Source organism: Mandrillus leucophaeus, unplaced genomic scaffold (assembly GCF_000951045.1).
Source record: "Mandrillus leucophaeus isolate KB7577 unplaced genomic scaffold, Mleu.le_1.0 Scaffold165, whole genome shotgun sequence".
NCBI lineage: Eukaryota > Metazoa > Chordata > Mammalia > Primates > Cercopithecidae > Mandrillus > Mandrillus leucophaeus.
This window is the reverse complement of record NW_012101643.1, coordinates 1,395,115-1,415,329: the sequence shown is the minus strand read 5'-3', so window position 1 is coordinate 1,415,329 and position 20,215 is coordinate 1,395,115. Positions and strand designations below refer to the sequence as shown.

The following is a 20,215-nucleotide window of genomic DNA, read 5'->3' as shown; positions in this document are numbered from 1 at the left end:
TACCATCAAGCAGCCTAGCATGAAACTAACTACATGTTAGGACATGGTGTAAAATATAAGACAGAAAAACAAAAGCTTTTCCGATCCAATAATCGTTTAGCCCTGTGAGATCAAGATCCAAACTACCAGCTGCTGTTCTGAATATAAATCCATGACAAAAGTATAATTTTTCACTGTAAAAAGAATTAGTACTGCAATAGTTGTAATAGTTTATATTTACTATTCAAGAGTGAAATCTTTTTAAAATTGTGATTAGTTTTGCTTATTAAAAGTTATTTGCTAATGGGTTCTGAGTTGTCAAATGGAGATGATTTATTTATACATGATACATGTTTATTCTAAATGCTAAATGCTTTGTTTAGCAATTCTACCATTAATACTAAGTCTAAACAAGTCATTCCCTTTAGGTAAACTCTGTATGTATTAGTTAAGGTGCTAGAGTTGTGCTTTGGTGCTAAGCTCAAAGTTTCTTTGAGGATAACTGGTAGGAAGGAGATTTTTTTTCTTCATAGGAATAACAATGATAGGTTTCTAGATACTTTAATTTTTAAAGGCAATTGATAAACAGGTCTATGTATTGATATGATAAAAACAAATAAATAGCAATACTACCTAATAAATATTCTCATATTCTTCTCCATTAAAGTATCAGCTTATACGCTTTTGTATATATTTACATGTTAATATTTAAAATAATATTCAAATACCTGTGATGCAGGAAATTATGTGATGTTAACCAAATTCATTGTAAGTTTACATGGATGGCAGGATATATGTTTACATATTATTTTAAGTATGCCATATATCCCAAATGATATGTTATTATTTGTCATTAAAAATAATACTATTTACTTCTATGCTTTTCTATATTTTAGGTCATTTCCCAACAACTACTGGGACAAATTTGTTAAAAGAAAGGTAATACTACTTGGAATCCTCTATATTTTTCTTAAAGCACAGTTTGGATTTTAATTTGATGTGATTCAGCTGTAGAATAAGATATCGAGGTATAATTTATCTGCCTATTAATGTCTCTTTTTTTTTTTTTTTTTTTTTTGAGGCGGAGTCTCGGTCTGTCTCCCAGGCTGGAGTGCAGTGGCGCGACCTTGGCTCACTGCAACCGTGTAACCTCCGCCTCCCGGGTTCAAGTGATTCTCCTGCCTCAGTCTCCCGAGTGGCTGGGATTACAGGCGCCCGCCACCACGCCTGGCTAATTTTTGTATTTTTAGTCGAGACGAGGTTTCGCCATGTTGGCCAGGCTCCGACTCCTGACCTCAGGTGATCCACCCGCCTTGATCTACCAAAGTGCTGGGATTACAGGCGTGAGCCACCACGTCCAGCCAAATACGAATTTCCAGAATAGCACATAATGGCCGGGCGTGGTGGCAGGCTGAGGATGGTGACAAGGTTGCAGGTCCTGGTGTTACTGAAGAATTGCTGGGGTCAGGATACTCAGGGGAGTGGGGTGGAAAGATGGGCCTTGTGGTCAGAGAGTTGAGGGGTTGAAATCGAGAGCATGGAAGAATGCCACCCTGTGATGTGTCCCCTGTTAGCATGCAGAGGTCTATGCAGAGGATCATTGGCTGGGGAGTCAGGCATGGCCTGGTTGCTTCCTGGACCCCATCTCTTGCTGAGTTTAGCAACCTTAGGCACATTACAGGAAGTTTTCTAAGGTACAGTTTCTTTATCTGCAGAATATCAATCACATGAAACCTACATATTGTGACAGTCATATGGAATGAAGCATAATTTCTGACACAAAGTATTAATTTAGTAAAGGTCACTCTTATTCCATTTCCCTCCATTTCTTACACTTTTATTTCAGCTCATCTTTTTCCTTGGTACGTCTCCCTCTCTTGAATGAGAGAGAAATCTTATTCCTCAGATAGTTATTATGTAAAATGCAGTGAATTTGTTTAGACCTTAAGCATGTGATCATAGAAGATGAGCCATAAACTAGATTTTAGGTGATTGTTAGGGCAAATATACAGTAAGTATAAAAATGATTAGATGTTTTATACACACATATAGATATTACTTAATGGTTGAAGCCAACAAAATGCTTTTTCTCATGCCCCAAGGTAATGGATAAGTATGGAGAGTTCTACGGCCGAGACAGAATTAGTGAATTACTTGGCATGGACAAGGCAGCTCTGGACTTCAGTGATGCCAGAGAAAAGAAGAAGCCAAAGAAAGACAGCTCCTTATCAGCTGTGTAAGTGTTACTTCGGCTCTATCCTACAGACTTAGATTGAAAAGGGAAAACATTAATACATTTCTAAACTTGTGCATTGATTTCCTTTCCTTTAATGTCAGAAGAATAGATAGATGAGGAAAACAGAATGTATATAAAGTCTACTTTTACACTTCTTGGTATTTGGAACTCTGGAATCATTGGATTTTTTTCTATTAATTTTGGAGGTACCTTTTAATATTTACAAGAGAAAAGAAAGACTATTCATGTTTTTGACTTAATTTGCCTTCTCTGTCTTTAAAGATCCTTAAATCTAAGTAAAACACACACAAAAACTCAATATATGGCTGATTTCTGGTAATTCCTGTTTGAAAAAAATTAGTTCCCTTTTCCAAAACATAAGAAAATTATGTAGCCCTTTTATTTACAATGTTCAGAGGAACTCATATTACTTTATTATAATTATTGTATTTTTTTGAATAGCAAAGGCTTAGTATGTCAGAAATAATATCCTGTCCTACTATTACTTGTAAAGTTTACTTCAAAATGAAACACTCTTTATATACTGCTTTCATGGAATAATGTTTTAAAACCAGTTGAGTTGAATGTACCTGAGTTTAAATGTCACACACACACACACACACACACACATATAGTGTGAGTGTAGAGATATATACATACATCCATCTAGCAAATTTGATCAACTGAATCTCTGGAATAAAAGTAAGACATGCTTTTAAAAATGTAATTGCTTGTTGTAGTCACTTAATGATTCTGGAAGAAACAATACTTTCTCTTAACATGATTAGGGATGTGATGGTTACTTTGAAAACATATTTATGGTTCTGTGAAGCAGTATTATTTTCTTAGATAATCTGTTACCTAGCATTAAAAAGATAGTTTGGTTGGCCTATCTCATTGGTCATATTGTTTTTATCTATCTGAAAACTTATTAGAGCTACTTGGGTCTTTAAAGTTAAGGTGAACTTGTTTTTGAACTTATTGTTGAAAAGAACTTAGATCAGTAAATGTGAATTAAGGTCCAAAATATTACTTGAGTACTCTAGGAAAACAAATGTATATTTAAAGGTTATGCCACTGCATGTAAAATTGAACACAGATGAGCAATCCTTAGGACCTGTGTCCCTTATGTTAGAAAAGTATAAAAAATATATATCATATGAAACAAGAACTAGGGTGTGAGTGAGGCTGAGCATCCCACAGACATTTTCAGATCCTTAATAAGCAATACCGAATTAAGTAGTTTTACTGAGTTATGCATTTTCTATGGTCACCTTTGTTACTCTAGAAAAAAAGTCTGAAAAAATAGAAGGGAAGTTTAGGCTGCTTTTCTGCTATGAAGAAATAGTTTTAAATTGGCATAGTTTTCTACCATTATACATAGTAAATGTGTGTAAGTTTGACTCCTAGCAAAGTACCAAGAAGTTCATATAGCATTTAGCACCTCTACATATGGAGAATAAAATTAGAAGAATAAAGTTCTGGTAAATAATGTACAACTAGGAAAAAGATTTACATATAATGTCTCTTTAACTAAAGCATTTAGGAAGGTCAAGTTTTAAAAGATTATCCGATTTATATATGAACCCTATCTTAATGTGAACATTGAACTACAAGGATGATTTATATATTTATTTATCAAACACATAAGGCTTGGTATGTGCACCTTTAAATAAGTGGCCAGCTCCATTTCTGGGGGTGGAATAGCTGCAAGCAGTCAGCAAGTCTGCATTTGTGTCCTCACTGGGGAGGAAAGGAGATCGTGTCTCAAAACATCTAGCAAAACTCAGCTTCCTAGTTATAGTTTACCCTTGACTGGAGCTTTGGCATCCTCCTGCCCGCGCGACCAGGAAGACCGTGTTCTGATTGGCTTAGCTCAGCCATGGCCCTGCCCCAGGGGTGGGGTCAGCCTCACCCAAACAGCATGGCTACCACTTACGGGTGAGAAATGAGTGGGGTGTGCTGCTGTGTGATATTGATGGTATACTGTCACACTAAAGTATGCTAGAGATGGAAAATAACTCTGAAGAATAATTTTTAAAATAAAATAAGAAACCACCATAGGCAATTCATACATCCTGATATAAACCGTTATTTTGTTTTAGATTGCTTTAATGTAAAATAATTATGCTCTCATGCAAATTACTCCATTTTTTTCTCCCAACTCTTCCTTTTTTAATTTAAGAAAAAACATTCTTATATTGAAACCTGTTGTAAATATTTATGGAACTTTTTTTAAAGGCTCCTGTGATAAAATTAATTCTAGTTCATAGATAACTTTATTTCTTTAAGGATAAAATTTTTTTTTTAAATCCTGTACTAAGTTAACTGAGCCTTAATCCTTAGTGAAAAAAATCTCCTAAAAAGTCACCTTTGATATGCACCTACTTATCTTAGCATTTATAATTTAAGTTTAGCCTAATTAAAAGAAATGATTAAAGAGGCAATAAAGGCTAAAACATTAAGTCTAGAGAAACCCTTTAGAAAATAATATTGCCATTATGTTAAAATGCATTATTTCATATCGATTACTTAGAGCTGGAATATTGGAAAGGTTGGCAAAGTTATAATTTCTAGCCAATAAATCAGTGGCAAGTTCTGAAAAATGAAAATTAACACGTATATTTTAATATACGTGTTTGTAATCTACAAAGATCACAAATGTTTACTTTAGGATTTATTCATTCAACATATATGCATTTAGACATTCAGTGTGTGAGCTATTGTGCGTGGAGCTGGGGAGTTCACAGACTAGTGAGAGAGGCGTATATCCACATACATGCATACACCAGCACCCACAACTGTAAGACAATGTAGGAAATAATAATAAAAGGAATTGTCTACAAAATGCTATGAGAACCGAGGGGAAGAGCTAAATTGCTGCCTGGATGGAAAAGGAAACAGAGAAAGTGAATTTTCTGGAAATGAAGTAAAAACCATTTAAAAGCCCTTCCATTTATAAAATAAGATAGTTGTAAAATAAATGTGTATATTTATGCTAGCTTTTATTATTTGAATCAAAAGTTACTCTGTTGGCATGCCATTGCAAGTGCATATAAAAGTTAGTGAGGAAATGTTTGATGTGTACATATGTTGGCCAATTTAGTACAGTTTCAAGGAATGTTATATGTAGCTGGGCACAATGGTGCATGCCTGTAATCCCAGCACTTCGGGAGGCCAAAGCGGACAGATCACCTGAGATCAGGAATTCAAGACCAGCCTGGCCAACATGATGAAACCCCAACTCTACAAAAAAAAAAAAAAAATTAGCCAGGAGTAGTAGGACATGCCTGTAATCCCAGCTACTCGGGAGGCTGAGGCACGAGAATCGCTTGAGCCCGAGAGGCAGAGATTGCAGTGAGCCAAGATTGCACCATTGCATTCTAGTCTGGGTGACTGAGTGCAACTCTGTCTCAAAAAAAAAAAAAAAAGAAAGAAAAAAAAGTTAATAGTGAATGTAGGAAAGGAAAAGGTGAAAAAGAAAGGACTATTTTTAAATAACATAAGACTAAGGTGATGGTGTTTTGGTTTCCAAGATCCTCTAAAAACACATCATGAAACTCTAGAATACAGTGTCAGAGTTGGCTCTCAGCTCCTCCCTTGGCATCTGGGATAGAACTAGTTTCCTTAGAAGGTTTCCAAGTCTTGTGCCATTGAATGCGAAGGCCGTCAGCTCTTGCAAGCCTATGAGTCTTTGATTAATGTGCATAACTACACTTTTTTTTTTTTTTTTTGTCATTGCAGACTGAACTCTATTGATGTGAAGTATCAGATGTGGAAACTAGGAGTCGTTTTCACTGACAACGTAAGCCTACTTCATTATCACAAAAGAAAATGCACTCTGATTAGATAAGTCTGTGGGAGTTCTGTAGATGGAAGGATGGTTATGTAGAAAATGTTTCAAATACCAATTCATTGCATACAGACCAGATCTGGAGAGAGAGCCACAGAATGATATGATTAACAAGCCCATCTCTCATTCCATTTCTTTCAATAGCCGAAACATTAAAATGAAAATATATTTACACAAAAGAAAAACTGAGATGCAGATTTGTGAGTATGTCCATTAAGGTTTTAATTGGGCAATGGCATACTTCAGTTTTATAGACGTTAAAAAGAAACTCCTAAATAATTTTCAAAGAACATTAATTGTGCTAAATTTAGGTTTTCCCCAAATTAAGTACATTAAATTATGGAGGTTTTTTTTTATTCTCCTTTTACCAAATATTCTTTGGAGACTAAATATAGGGCCCTAATATATATTCAAATAAAATAGAAAAAAAAATTACCTATTACTAAAACCCACCAGGTATCTCAAGATTTCACTCTTTAATTTTAGCACTGACTTTTATAGTTAACATTAGTTCCATTCTCCTATTTAGAAGCCTTTGATAGCCCCCAAATTCTCCTGCCTCTATCCTTACCCCTTTCCTCATCTAGCCATGGGCCCAGAGCTCTGGGTATCTTAGGAGCATTCTCTAAGAGTTCAAAATTATCTTTTAGAACTATAAACTATTAATACACTATCTTACAAATAATTTCTCATCCAAATGGAAGCAACTCCCCTGAATAACAAGAGGGCATCCTCAACTTTGGCTCTAATGGGCATTTTCCATTCAAGTGGCCAGTCCATCTTAAGTTCTGCCCGCTAAGCTCAATCTTCCATGCCACAATATTTGCAGAGCCCACTTTTGCCCAGATGCAGCTTCTGCCCAGATGCAGCTTATCCATAATATTCATCTTGCTATGTAACTTTTTTGTCTAGATAACTTGAGCATAGATAGATCCAGGACGGAGTCTTTCCTCAGACAGTTTTCTGCTACCTTAGTAGGCTTTTATCCACCTGCAGTTTCATGGCTTCTGTTTGGCCAGTCACCTCCCAAATTACTTCATGCAACACACCTAAACTAAAAATCATTTATTCTTTCTCTCTCAAATTTAACTGTGCAGCAAGCACATATGTAGACCACACATGCACCTTTGGCCCAGCTTGTCATTTAGTTCCTTACTCATCTTATGCCCATAAATTTTCCTTTTCCTCAGTCTTTGCATTTCTTAATGGTTCATTAGATTAGCTCCATCTGAATGTCCCATGGCAGATTTTCATCTTCCTTCTCCTCTGCTCCTCCCCTCCAAATCCAGTCTTCAGTCTACAATTTTCTCTTAGTATTTTTCTTCTTCTTACTACCTAAGCTTAAATTATTCATATGGACTCCTCTTCTTTCTCCCTCCAATGCATGCATTTGATTATTTGCTGAATCTTGGTCCTGTTTGTGTCCTCTGTAATTCTCCCTTCTTACTCTTACTTTTGCTGCTTTTTTTGGGCTCTGGTAACCTCATCCTGGGGCTTGTCCAGTAGTCTTCTAATTTAATGGCTGTGCCACTTACAATGTTTTTAGACAATAGCTTAACTGGAGCAAGCTCACTTCCTCATATATAAATTGGGGCTAAACATGCCTGTTCATCAGAGATCTTGCTAAAATAAAAAAGAGACCATGTGTGCAATTATATTGAACATTGACCAGCACTTAGTAGGTGCTCAAGAAATTTTCCTACAATGCCATTTTTCATAAACCATTATCCTCCTCATGATACTGCAGTGGCACTCAAGCTCCTGTGGGGTACACAAATGTCCTTTAACTTGCCCTCAAGTCTCTCCAACACTGTCACACTTTTCTAGCTTGATCTTGCAAAACAGGAACCCACCACTCAAACCAAATTTTCCTTCCCAAGCAAACTCCTCTTGGTCTTATCTCAGTGTGCTTTTTAAAAAGGCTATTTTCTTTTCTGCCACTTGACCTCTAGCTTCAGTTCCACATGGTCCTTGAAATCCCCTTCCTAGCTCAGCCCCCCCATTTTTGTTCTCTGTGAAAGATTAAGATATCTTACAGTCAAAATGAAGGTGTCCGCCCCTTCCCCAAATGGGTGGCTTCTGACTCCACCAGCAAAACATCCCTTATGCAACAGAGACTGTAGTCCCATAAGTAAGAACAGCCACCATGTTTTTATTCAGCATTAGTCCCGGCCCTCCCCTAAAAGTATATTCATTTTCCAGCCTATGTGAATAATCCACATTAATTATAACCCAGGAGACTTCTACAACAGAACCAATTGTATTATTAGGTGTACTGTAGCTTTCAGTGACGTCACATGGTATTTGGGTTTCTCCTAGACTTACTGCGGCTCATGTAAAGTGAGATGCTTGGTTAATAAAACATGTAATTTCGTAACTAGTAGATCTCAGCAAACACTGATTTGGTGAGCGAATAAATGAAAAGCAAAGAAGGGAAGAAAAGGAGGGAGAGACAGTGACTGGTTCTTTGGCTGGCTGTAGAGCAAGGGTTCTTCTCCACTGGGAAGCAGCTTTGTCTCCCAGTGATGTTTGGCAATGTCTGGAGACATTTTTGGTTGTCATGACTCGGGGGAGAGGTGGGGTCGGTGCGATTGGCATCTAGTTGATGCTGCTTGCCATCCTACCATGCACAGAACAGCACCCATAATAAAGGATTATCTGATCCAAAATATCAATAGCGCCGGGTTGAGAAAGCCTGCTGCTGACTAGGAAGTCAATAAATGTTTCTCTGTTGGAGGATAAATAAGAACAGTGACAATTCTTAAAACACTTTAAAACTGTTTTAAAGAGAATGACACTGACCTTTTCAGAACAAATTAAGTAAAAATAAAATACACTGAGAACAAGCTGATACAGCTAACTAGAATTATAAAAATGTATAGGGGGCCAGGCGCGGTGACTCACGCCTGTAATCCCAGGACTTTGGGAGGGGCAAGGTGGGCGGATCCTGAGGTCAGGAGATCGAAACCATCCTGGCTAACACAGTGAAACCCCATCTCTACTAAAAATACAAAAATTAGCCGGGCGAGGTGGCGGCACCTGTAGTCCCAGCTACTCAGGAGGCTGAGGCAGGAGAATGGCAGGAACCCAGGAGACAGAGCTTCCAATGAGCCGAGATCGGGCCACTGCACTCCAGCCTGAGTGGCAGAGCGAGAGACTGTCTCAAAAAAAAAAAAAAAAAAAGTATAATGTACAAAGATGAAGTAAATAGAGTAATTATAAGAGTGAAATTGGAGTTGCTTTTTAATTTTTTTTAATTGACAAATAATTGTACATATTCATGAGGTACCTAGTGATATTTTGATAAATATAATGTAATCAGATCAGGGCAATTAGTATATGCATTTTCTTTAACATTTATCACTTCTTTGTGTAGGGAACATTTAATATCCTCCTTCTGGCTGTTTGAAACTATATATTATTGTGACCTGCCGTCATCCTACAGTGGTATAGAACCCTAGAAATTATTTTTTCTATCTAGCTATAACTTTGTATCTTTTAACAAATCTCTCCCTATTCCTACACCTCCTTTTTCTCCCCGATCTCTAGTGTCCTCTCTCCTACTTTTTACTTCCATGAGATTAACTTTTTAAGATTCCACATGTGAGTGAGAACATGTAGAGTTTAACTTTCTGTTCCCGGCTTGTTTTGCTTAACCCATAACAATGGTGATGCATTCTATTTTCTGACATGTTTCCCCCTCATTTTGTCTTGATAGTCCTTCCTCTACCTAGCCTGGTATATGACTATGTCTGTTCTTGGACACTATAACAACTTTTTTTTTGCTGCTCACCTTCTCGACATTGCTATGGGATTCAAGACATTAAGAACCATCTTGTCCTCAGTAACTCACAATGGCAAACAGGTAAGCAGTTTATCTTTTTTTCCCCATTGCAGAAAATAAAAAAGCAACAAATAAAGAAAAATAAAACTACCCCTCAAATGGCAATGTACAGTTTTAAAGATTTTTTGGAAGGAAGGGTCTGTACCTCTTCTAAACTGCAGGGATTAGCAGTTTGAGAGTCTTCTAGGCCTATACTCAAGCCTTGACTTGACCTTGGATAAATTAATTGAAAATAATAAAAGTACATACCTTACCAGATTTTTGTGAAAATGAAATAAAAACAAATGTATATGCTTTAACACAGCCCCTGGCACATATTAAGCACTCAGGAACTTAGTTACTATTTTGTTTCTGGTATAGTGTTTGCTCCACTTGCTGTTATGTGGAACCAAAATAGGTTACAGAATCCTGATGCACTTATTGTGTTAGCTGTAAAATATGAGATGCTGCATTTTAATGTAATATTTTTAAACTGTTTATCTTATACGCTTTACTTTTAAATTGAGCAAAAAGGATAATGTTTCATATTTGACAAGGTCATGCTGACTCAGAAGAAAACTGGTCTAGGTCCAGAAAATGCACTTATGTTCTAATGGAACCTACTTGTAATGTTAAAACTTTCCATTATCATGAAGCATATGGCAGAAGTATGCATGTTCTAATGGAACCGTTTGTAATGTTAAAACTTTCCATTATCTTGAAGCATATTGCAGAAGTATGCATTTATTAATTCATTTGCTATTTTTCAAGTGTCCACTGGGTGGTAACATATGCTGTGTTAGTTATTTGGATTAACAGAATCCTTCTTTTCCAGAGTCTTGTAGCCCAGCACATTTTAAAATAATTGCCTCTCTAAAAGCTTTGAACTGGGTCCACAGTTAAGTCCCCATTATCATTAGTTTTCTAAATTTCAGCACATTATTCTTACATATGTCACTTTAGGTTCTCCTTATGGCTATGATGTGCACAGCAAGTCATGGGTCTAATGACAAAAAGTCTATTTATCTGCCAGTCAGTTCTTAAGTTGTGTTTGAGCTCCCGGTATGTGTAGTAAAGAACTGGAGATGCCAAATCTATGTGTGTTTCTACATAAAAGATCTGGCACTACTTTTAGTTTCTGAACTTTGTGGGGTTTCTTTCTTTTTGAGGTATCAAATTTTCTTTTTTTGTTTGTTTTTAAGACAGAGTCTTGCTCTGTCACCCAGGCTGGAGTGCAGTGGTGTGATCTCGGCTCACTGCAACCTCCGCCTCCTAGGTTCAAGTGATTCTCTTGCCCCAGCCGCCCACATAACTGGGATTATAGGCACGTGCCACCATGCCTGGCTAATTTTTCTATTTTTAGTAGAGATGGGGTTTCACCATGTTGGCCAGGCTGGTCTCGAACCTCAGGTGATCTGCCCGCCTCGCCCTCCCAAAGTGCTGGGATTACAGGCATGAGCCACCCCACCTGGCCTCAAATGTTCATTTGCAGAAATATGTAGAGTTTAATAGTCCTAACAGGTAAAACATGCAGAAATTCACAGTGGCCTTGTACTTCATTTATAGAAATGAATGAAACCCTCTGTTAAGCTAACATGTTTTCTCCAGATAATTGTAAAGTGATTTTGTAAAGACTTAATGAGCATAGGCAGTCACAGTTGAGACCATAAAGTTCTGCTGTAATCAGAGACTACACATACAGATAAGGCATGGTAGCGTGGTAGAATTTCTGTGATGAAACTAGAAATAGATTTTCACCAACTTGGTGAAAAGCCCCATTTTTAGCATATGCATATTCTATCAAAAATACTCTACAATTCTATCATATACTTATAACTATCTAAAAATTAAAGTATAATTTGGATTAAAAACAGATTACATAGAGCTGAAAGACCTTTCAAACAGAGACATTGAATTACAGATTGAGAAAAATAGCCTTCAAAATAGTGTTGGTCATTAGCTGTGGTGTTTTTCACTTTGGTCATTGTTTACAAAGCAAGATTTCTCAGTTTTAAAAAATATTTATATTATACATTATTACTAATTGTGTGTCCCCAGATTTCAGGGGCAATACCAACGTCTATTTAGGATATGATTGAAAATTAAAAAATAATTTACAGTCATAAAAATAAAATGCGTTTTATTAAATGTAAATTATGGAAAATAGCCCTCATAAAACGAAGAAAGGCACAGTGGCTCACGCCTGTAATCCCCGCACTTTGGGAGGCCGAGGCGGGCAGATCGCCTGAGGTCGGGAGTTCGAGACCAGCCTGACAAACATGGAGAAACCCCATCTCTACTAAAAATACAAAATTAGCCAGGCATGGTGGTGCACACGTGTAATCCCAGCCACTTGGGAGGCAGAGTTTGCAGTGAGCCAAGATCGCGCCACTGCACTCCAGCCTGGTGACAGAGCAAGACTCCATCTCGAAAAAAAATAAAATAAAATAAAATATAAAATAAATCAAGTCTGACAACTTGATAAAGAGAATATGAAAATAAATGTCTGCACAAGGGGGTAAGAAAGGTGAGAAATAAGTTATGGATCCCATTAGCTTCTAGTAAACACAGCTGTGTTCTCACTAGAGCATTCCCCACCCACGTAGATGCCACATGTGTCAATTGCATGTCCTACATTTCTAATACCTGTCCCTTGTCACATTGCTTTCCAGCTCGTATTAACTGTTGGCTTGTTAGCTGTTGTTGTGTACCTGTACACTGTGGTGGCATTCAATTTTTTCCGAAAATTCTACAATAAAAGTGAAGACGGTGATACACCAGATATGAAATGTGATGATATGCTAACGGTAAGTTCATAACCTTTGATCGCATATGAACAAAACCGTCTCCTGCTTCTGCAATCTAGGTAATTGTGTATTTATTCTCCAACAGTGCAAAATAGAAAATAGTCTAAACAATAAAAAGTTGCACGGCTCTTTAAAGAGTCAGCAGTTTTCAATTTTAGCAGAACATAAAGGAGCATTTCTGTCCATTTTCCATGTGTGCTGCACAGCCTAATAATTAGAATTGCTGAGTAATGTACTTAGAACTCAAAGGAGTAATGTCATCGCTTAAGCCTGTTGTTCACATATCCCAGGACAGCAGGTAAAATTATTTCCCAGAGAACATTTGGAAGCCTTAGTTTTTTGTCACCTTAATGACTTTAACTGAAATTACTAAATTTCAAAAGTGTATCTCTTTATAGAACTACTGATTTTTGCTTTTATATTGAGTATCTTGGCTTAAATGTCTTTTTTGGTTTTGGTTTTCAAAAATCAACAGCTGTTAAAGCTTTCATATTGCTTTATATCACCGTTCTACAACCTGTCTCTCTAATATTGGCAAATGAGAAGTTATCATACATGAGATCTTAGATCAGGAAGGGGAACATGAGACAAAATATATATCACTAGCTGGAAAGAGATGTATCCTTCAGTAAGCGCCTCACAAAAATACCTACATCATTTGTGTTGGGGATTTAGGTATAGAGGCTGATATAATGATACATAAATTACTCTAGAAAAAATAGCCCAAAAGATTGATGAGAGAGAATGACCATTATTACAAAGACTAACAATTAAGATAATTTTATACTAAAGAATGACAAATCAGCGGGACAGAGTGGTTCAGAAACAGATGCAAATACTCATGGAAATTAAAAGATGATAAAGATAGCTTTTGAAGTAAGGAAATGAAAAATAATTTAATAAATGACATTAGTACCATGGACAAGCTGTTCGGGGGAAAATGATAAAAATGGATACCAACGTTGCTTTATAAATAAAAATAAATTCTCAATTGAGCATATTTTAATGCAATAAGAAGGAATAATCACAAGACAGAATTTGATGCCTTAAATAATAGTAATACTCATTTTTATATGGAGAAGGGTCTGAGTATGACCTAAAACTCAGGGTCTATGAAAGCATAAACATTATTTGAAAAAAGAGCAACAATAAGTACAGTCGTAAAGGCAAATGGTAAAATGGGAAAAATATTTTTAACACCATAACAAAGGACCAGTTTCCTTAATCTACCAAGTCCTTATCACATCAATAAGAAGAAATAAACCAATAGAAAAACAAGTAAATCACATGACCAGACAATTCACAGTGAAATTAACGCAGTAGGCTTGCAGATTTGAAAAGATGCTCAGCCTCTGTCAAAGTGAAAGAAATGCAAATTAAAACAATGAAAAAACCACTTTTTACCCGTCAGGTTTGCAAAGTATTCACGTTTGTGAAAACCCATAGTTGGTGAATTGATGGGAAAAAATCGGCATTTTCATGACTCTGGCTGGGAATTTGAATTGACAACAATTTTAGAGAAGTTTTGCGATACTTATCAAATTTTTAACTATATATATCTTTTGACCTATTAATTCCACTGCTAGTAATTTCCCTAAAGGTTTACTCACAAATAAGCCTCTGTATGTTCAAGGACATCAGCTGCCCTCACAAGCTAGGAATAATCTAAATGATCATTAGTAGTGTCCTGATTAAGTCAATTATGATAAATCCATAACAGATATGCATCTGTTTGAAAATGAGAGAAATTCATATATACGGATATGGAGAGACATACAAATTACATTTTAATTAAATTACATTTAATTTAAAAAAACAAGATCTTGATCAGTATGATAGGATCCTCATTGTGTGAAATGATATATACACAACAATTCATATTTTTGATATGCTAGAATATGCATAACATTTTTCTGGAGGGATTTATTCATAGGACACTGTGAACAAGGATTCCTACCGGGGTAGGACCATAGATCACAGGAGAAAGAAACTTGTTTGCTTTTCATTTTATCGACTTTACTCCTGTCTGAATGACTGATACTATTTCTTTTTACCGGAGGTATTTTTTTATTTTTAAAAGTCTAAGACAGTTTTTTCTCCACCATGTTATAAAAGATAATCTGCCTTCAGTTATTCCCAAAATTAGTTTAACTACATGCAGAGACTGTTTCCTGGCAGGAAGGAGAGGACAGAACATACAGGTGGCTGACCTGAAGGAATTAAAGGACAGAGGCTGAGGGAAGCTCTGCTGAAACCTGATGTTACATTTTCATCCACCGCCTGTTCTTGAGCCATTTATTTAGAGCCCGAATCTCTTATTTGTGTAAAGAAGTTTTTCTGTTTTTAAAATGTTATCATAAAGGATCATTAATATAGAATTGCCCATCCTTCCTCGCCTTTAAACAAATATTATTTTATTTACTAATTTAGAGATCCTCAGACAAGATTGTCATTCTTTAGCTTTTCAATATTAGACATTTTGTTCTCTTCCCAACTTTCTTTTTAATAAAAAAAAATTTGAGAATAAATAACAACTCTCAAATGAGTTGCAGGTTATTTAAAAATTGGGGATACATAATAGCTTGCTGACATAAAAATATTCCCTTTTCTTAGGTCAAGATTAACTTTTTGAAGGCTTAGAACTTCAAAAAGGGATGCTTTTAATGGAAAATGCAGGGGGGAAAAAAGCTTTCAACTCATCAATCCATACATAGTTGGCAGCAGAGCAAATCGTATTGTTCATGCAAAAATCATCTATGATTTTCAGTATTTCCTGTCATTATTGCCATTCTGAGGTGTTACGCATATGACTTTGTGATTTCCATGTGCTAGTGACCTACTTGGAGGACACGGAGTGTCAGAGCTGAAAGGACTCTGATGTTCATGGCTGTTCATCCATACACTTAATTCCTCAACTGGAAGAAAATGCCATCCCAGTTACAAATCCGCAGTCCTGTAGATTTTTTTTATTTATCAAGTGCTCATATAGCACTTGGCTATAAATGATGTTGTGCCAGGTATTATCTCAAGAGCTTTACAAATATTAACTCAGTAGTCTCCTAATAACTTTTTGCTGTAGGTTGGCCCTGCTATCATTCCCATTTTACAGATGAGGAAACTGAGCTACCAAGAGTTTGAGTAACTTGTCATAAGTCACACAGGAAGAGGCGACACTCTTCAACCAGTACTCTAAGTTACACTACCTCACAGTTAGTAACTTCATTAATGCTTCTGTTACTAATTTGAGTGATTGTTTTATACCAGGCACTTGTTAAGAATAAGGTTTGAGTAAGTACAGTCCCTGCCCTCATGGAACTTGCATGGTAAGCACCTTTATAGCAATTCTGCTAAGCTCATTCTTTTCCCTAGAATCTTCCAAGAAAAGAATGCCCCAGAAATTCCAGAAGTTTTGGAAAACCTTGTGGATCAGTATTCCTGTTACATACAGAACATTTAATATACTATACAAAAATAGTGGATTCACAACATCACTGCTCAAATATTGCAACTGAGCAGTTGCTTTAGATGGCTACTAGACAGGGAAATAAAAATAACTTTTTAATGTCACATCATACTAGAGTGGAAGATATTGATATGGACACAATTTATGTGCCTTAATACCTGAGATCCATTTTAGTCATCATAAGTTGGCATGACTGAGATGCGGTACTTACCTTTGATAGTCTTCTTCTCTGATTAATTGCTGGACGAATAATTCATGCACCTTGCCTGGAGCCTCTTCCCTGACTGCCTTTCTATCACCCACTGATGTGGCCCACCTGTCTGCTTCTTAAAAGTATCTCCTATCCTTCCTGTTGCTGCTTTTCTCACACCGCAAAGCAGAGAAAAATTTATAAGTTTTTTTAAAAAAAACTTAACAGCAACCGTAAGAAAACTGGATTCACTGCAACAAGACTGACCCGTTCCTAGTGATGACTCTCATCAGAGTGACTAACATGCAACACTTTGCCCCTCCTCCCACACCTATTCATTCATTCCAGGCCTAGGGCTGAAGATGTGTCAAGGATCCTTCATCTCCTCTCCCATGTGCTGCCTTTAATATCAGCCATGCTCAGAGCCTCTCTACCCTGTGACCCTGAAGGCAGGAGGGGAGTGGGAGGCCAGGAAAGGCTACATGGCACAATGCAGAAGGTAGCAGCAGCAGGTACATTGCCTGCAGTGACTTCCAAGAAATTCAGTACTATTCTAGGACAAACACCTGACCAAATTTATAAATCTCAGTATCTACCAGCCTCAGGGCAGAGAGTTTACTTAGGTCATGTATTCCTAAAGAGTATGATGCTCAGAGAATTGCTAAAAATTAATAGAAAAATAGGAATGATTTCAGATTGTGACATTCAGTGACCTGTGTCAGGTAGTGAGAACAATATGTGACTTTAGATCTCCCTTTTATACCACAGGGAGACGCCGGCAACATCCTGGTCTCTCCTTTTATTGTGCAGTCATCATAGTTGACCCCATTCAAGTTGTAATCATAGGATCCTTAGACGACTACATTTTGAACCTCACTCTCAGGATGCATTTCCATTACTTTTCCTAAGTTAATTTTGCTTAGGAAGACAACTGCCTTCACCTGGTTGATTTTGCCCAATTTCATGGGGCATGAATACAGAAGACAGAGAAACTTGGTTCCAGTGAGGAAATACGACCTGTTGATGTTTTGAACTATGGACTTAACTAGAGCCTAGATTTTCTTCAGTTTCAGGGATTTCTGTCCTCATGAGTAAGACTATTTATGACCAGCTCTGTTGTAGGTTTTTGTATTTCTACACATAACAATAAACTTACTATCTTGTCTTTGACTGGGGTGAGTATATGTTTTAGATGTTTCCTCCCTGCAAGAGAAAACTCAGTTCCAAGACACAAGTCACTTTTTCATCCCTAGCTCATTCACAATGACGTGCTGCTGCCAACCAGTCACACCAGACAGGAGTCTCTGTAGCATTACACAAGCTCATATCCCAGTGATTGTCCCTAAAAACTCCCCCATGGGAACGGAGGCCACATTACCTAGATTGACGTTCCAACTGTAGTGTCCAAACACTTGCTTTTGATTTGCTTCTTACTAGTACTTGTGCAGGGGCTTCTTTAAAAAGCCAATAAAATTTAAAATGTAACTGATGACTTACAGTAGTGCACTTTCAAAGTAGAGGCTTATTAAAACCAGCCTGCCAGCAAGAAAGCGGCACAGAATAGGAAACAGAAAGATTTCGTTTCTTTAATTTAGTTCTCCAAAGATAATCCTTTCTTTATGACAGTCTCTTGAACATTTCCTTTCACAGGGCGATGTCTATATTCTCTCTTGAGATAAATTTTCCTCACTCATGTCACACTGTATTCACTTCATCCTGAGTTTGTTTGTTGTTTTCTGTGGATCTGAGAGAACACCTTAGGTTTTCCAAGTAGGCAACTCGCCCTTCTGTTTTTCATAATTTACAGTAGGTGGCGCCATAGCTGCAGTGTTATAGACAAGTCACAGGGGGATTTTTTTTTTTTTTTCCAGATTAGGATATTTTGAGCCTGAGAATCTAATTAAACCAGCAGTATCCTGATAGAACTTGAACCTCCTCTACAAGAACATAGGAGGGAAAAGTGAAAAATGATGTAAAGTCCAAGGTAAAAAGATGATTGTCACTAGATAGCCAGGGAGACTGACTTGACGTAAAGGAGGATGTTCGTCGCAGACGGAGAGGGACCCCCGAACCAGAGGCTGCAGGGAAGGTGTCAACAAGACCTATGCACTTGGGGAAAAATAGCTTTGCAGGTGATTAAGATGAAAAGTACACTCCTAGGGAAATAAACTTACTTGGGTAATTGTTCTAAATTACCTCACTTAATTGTCGTCACTTATTTTACCCTACCTTCCCAACAAATAATCTGTCTCTCTAGTTCTCTCTCTCCAAATTCTCTCCTGTTTTCTTTTTTTTTTTTTTTTTTTTTTGCCAAGATGAAGGTCTCATAAGGATTTTCACCAGCAGCTGACCCTTAGTGTTCCCTAAAACCCATAGAAACTATGATCAACCTCAGAATGAATCCATTTAGGAGATGGATGAGGGAGGGAAGCCGCAGACTATAACGTCTTGGGAATCAACAACTTCCTCTTCTCAATTTTTGTAGGACCAGGCACCTTCCTAACTCATTACTCAGATTGTCTGAAAGCAGCTTATCTTTTTGTCTCACAGAATTACTTCTCTCCACTTCCAGCCCTCATTATCAGGTTTAGGCTGATTCTATGAAAAGAAAGGTGGATAAAAGGATTTTCAGTTGCAGCAGGATAATTTGGTAGCTGACAGTCTGACAGCCATGTATTAGAAGTTATTCACCACATACCTCCTATTCCAACACCACAGCCAACTACATACAATTGTCTAGGGCTGACCAGGTAGTAAAGGATGAGGCTGGGAAAATCAGTATCAACATCCCACAGGTGAACTGTACATTTTATTCTTTTTAAATTTGGTAATTTATTAAGCCTAAATAATCAAATGCACAAGACTCTCTTTTCAGCATGACTGTTAAATCCACTGTTGATCTCTGCTGGCATCCCTTCATCACAGTGCATAAAGCTGATGTAAAATGAAGGAGAGCAGTGAGGAAGGGTGTTTCCAGGAAAGGTTGGTTAGATGACTGACAAGGGATCTGCAAAGAAGGAAACATTTTCCTTGGTAATTTAGCCTCATTCCATGGTCCTATCTTCAACATTACATGTCTAGAAACTACAAGTGAATCATCCTTTTGGGGACAGACTCACATTAACCAGTATTACATAAGTCTGATGTATAAGTCACAATACCAACATGCTACTCATTAAGAGTTAATGCAACAAGTTGTCTCTTCCCTAGACAAACACCTATATGGGAAGCCAAATTATAGCCCAAGACCCAATGACTCCCAAGTGCAAGACCAAGAGTCTTGGTCAGCAGGAATCACCAAGAGGAACTGATGGATGATCAGTTCCTCCATCAGTTGCTGGGTGATCTCAGCCACTAGTGCTGTCACACATAACAAGCAGGGATGGAGAGCTAGGACATTCCAAGACCTGGACTGGGAACTGCACAATCCACTGTTGGTTCACTGTGGGGATTGGAATGGGGACCCAGGGGACCAGAACTTGACATAGAGGAGTACCAGTCCAGAGCCAGGTATACTATCCAAACTGAGTCCTCAGAGAAATCCCCGGAGGGGAGTTGCAAGCACAAAGCTACTTGTCTCATAGGAAACATGAGCAATGGGAAAGATGGTCTAACTAAAGGGGAAAGAAGCTGTGTTAACTACTCTTTATTGATTTCCTGTAGTCACAATTAAATACAAATGAAGACACAGATTTGGAGAAAAGTAATCCAGGCTGGGCGTGGTGACTCACGCCTGTAATCCGAGCACTTTGGGAGGCCGAGGCAGGCGGATCACCTGAGGTCAGGAGTTCGAGACCAGCCTGGCCGACATGGTGAAACCCCATCTCTACTAAAAATACGAAAATTAGCTGGGCATGGTGGCAG

The 20,215-nt window shown here is 37.4% G+C and overlaps 1 protein-coding gene across 1 annotated transcript in view; it reads left to right on the top strand.

Annotated features, from left to right (window-relative positions):
- RYR2 (ryanodine receptor 2 (cardiac)) overlaps window positions 1-20,215 on the top strand; it is a 620,934-nt gene that overhangs the window by 571,718 nt on the left and 29,001 nt on the right. Inside the window, 5 exon segments of the mRNA XM_011976391.1 lie at window positions 876-918; window positions 2,082-2,215; window positions 5,960-6,020; window positions 9,787-9,933; window positions 12,564-12,698. Coding sequence (XP_011831781.1) covers window positions 876-918; window positions 2,082-2,215; window positions 5,960-6,020; window positions 9,787-9,933; window positions 12,564-12,698 — 520 coding nt within the window.